At 41.2% G+C, this 2500-nt stretch overlaps 1 protein-coding gene across 1 annotated transcript in view; it reads right to left on the reverse strand.

Moving 5' to 3' along the window:
* LOC143033472 (uncharacterized) overlaps positions 1 to 2486 on the reverse strand; it is a 251897-nt gene extending 249411 nt beyond the window's left edge. The window contains exon 1 of the mRNA XM_076198954.1: positions 1124 to 2486. Within this exon, the coding sequence (XP_076055069.1) occupies positions 1124 to 1856 (733 nt within the window). The 5' untranslated portion in view covers positions 1857 to 2486. The remainder of the gene's footprint in view (positions 1 to 1123) is intronic.
* Between the last annotated feature and the right edge of the window lie 14 nt (positions 2487 to 2500).

Here is a 2500-nt window from a genome sequence, read left to right on the forward strand (position 1 = left end):
CCATTAAAAACTGCTTGGTTTCTACAATATTCACCTGGCTATGAATTCAAGCATACATTATACTGATCTTAAAAACTATTGATACCGCCAGGGAAATAGTAAATTACCTCCATGATATTACCCTGATCGGGAGCCCTGGTTAGAAAATACAATCTATGCTAATACTAATAATATATTCGTAATTTATAGCACAATATATATATATATATATATATATATATATATATATATATATATATATATATATATATATATATATATATATATATATATACATAGTCTCTTCCTGAGACAAATAACTTCATGAAATAATGATGGAAGTAAAACCTGGTTACAGAGAACATAGAAACATATTTAAAAACAGTAAAAATATAATTATGGTGAATACTACTAAACAAAAACAAAAAACAAAAATCCCTCTTTTTGGAAAATACTGAATAATTCCCAATAAGTAAGATGTTGCGGCCACGCCGCTGGAATACCCAATATCATTTGCGAATGAACAATTCAACGAAATAGACTACATCAATAAACAACAAAAATGAAACCATACTCAACAGTAACAGAAATTAATTAATTAATCCGGTTACAACAAAACTGATACATCAGAACACATTAGAGAGTATTGAATAGTAGCTGAAAGAAACAGAGATAGGAGATAATGAAATTGAAATCGTGTAAAAAAAAATGAAATTGAAGAATCTATTTACTAATAGTATAATTGTTGTAATACTGAAATAGGTCAACAGAAAGGACACTACATCAGAAAATAACTACATATGAATAATTCTAGATTAATACCAGTGCTGTTACAGTACAAAACTGGACAACGAATTGATAACAAAACATTATACCGGAACTTACGCCATACCAATACTGTTAACAAAACTGATAACAAACCAAAATTGAAAGTTAAGCTAATAATATACAGGTATTGATAAAAGACAGGAATTACATCAAAATCATAAACTAAGCTGAAACCGCAAAGGAACAACAGAACCGAAACCATGTCCTTGATTACCTCAAGTTCCTCAATAGCGGAACTGAGACTCAGATAAAAACACACACACACACACAAAACAAAAAAGAAAAAAAAAAGAAAGAAAGAAAGAAAAACACTTGCCTAAGGGTCTCTGCCGGATCTTCTCCGCCTCCTTGTAGTGCGCCCGGTACCACATGTTCTGGAGTTCATTGTGGTATTTCGGACTGAAGGCATGCGTCTCAAGGATGGAGTACACCTCCTTGAATGTGCCCCTGTAGAAGGCCACGGAGGCCTTCGCCCTGAGGATGACCTCGGACGTCCTTGTGATCTCGCTGTGGAGGGGCAGGATCGAAAGGAACCTGCCGAGCCTCTCCATGTCGCCCGCCTGGAGAAGGGTCTCGCAGACACAGTCCGTCTGCTCAGGGCTGAATTGAAGAGATCCCACTTTGCTTCCCGAAAGGGTGTTATTACTCGTATCTGACGAAGACGAAGACGAAGACGCATTGTGTTGAGAGATTGGTTGTGTGTTTTCCGAGTCTGAGCCTCCTCCTCCTCCTCCACCTCCTCCACTTCCAACTCCACCCCCACAACCACCCTCGCTTTTCCGCTGTGCTGACGGCGTGGAGGTGTTGTTGTTGTTGAGGGTGGTTGCATTGTTGTTGTGGTGGGTGACAGTTGTGAGAAGGAGGTTTGGCTTTGAAGGCGAGGTGGTGGCCGATGGTGGCCCCCCTGCCGGATGCATATCCGGGGATGAAATAGAGAAGGGCGAACTGCCCAGAGAGTCAACTGACGAAGGCCTGCCGGGGTCCGAGGTCTTCATGCTGTAGTTATTGTTGCTGAAGACGCGCGGGCCCGTGTACCAAGTGTCAAACATACGCGACAAGTCTTGGTTAGTTAAATGTCAGTGTTGACTTTGGGTATATGCTTACACCGATCAGTGACACATCGCGGAATGATCAAAGTATTGGATGGCAAAGATCACGTTCATTCTATGACGACATCGGTCAAGGGCGTAATGAGTAGGTGATAGCCCAGTGGGAACCGTCACAGTGTAATATAAAAACAGGAATGAGAGCGATAATGATAGTAATAATAATTAATTATTATAATTGTATAAGTTCTTGATCCAAAGTTCACGTTAAGTATTCAACCACTGTCTAGTCTCTTTACTGCGGTATCCACCGCTAAAATAAACATGTTCATATCATCATTGTAAGCACATTCACCATCACCACCATCGTCGACACACCACGGACACCAGGCACTCGTAAGCTTAATCCGCCGTTGGCACCGACAGCGGCAGGGACGTACGTGTTCCTGCTGCAGCGAGGTTTCTCCGAGTGTGCAAATGCCCGGGAACGTTTACTTTTGCTTCTTCTCTCAACACAGGGAGTTGTCGATTCTCCAACGCTTTTGGTCTCAGTTCACGTCACATGTGCCACAACTCTTGAGATTCCGAAATGAGCTTCCTCTGTGTCAAGGGATGCTTGGCCAAAGTTTTGGCGACCGCGACCCCGC

Source organism: Oratosquilla oratoria, chromosome 15 (genome assembly GCF_046742065.1).
Source record: "Oratosquilla oratoria isolate Oo_2021 chromosome 15, ASM4674206v1, whole genome shotgun sequence".
NCBI lineage: Eukaryota > Metazoa > Arthropoda > Malacostraca > Stomatopoda > Squillidae > Oratosquilla > Oratosquilla oratoria.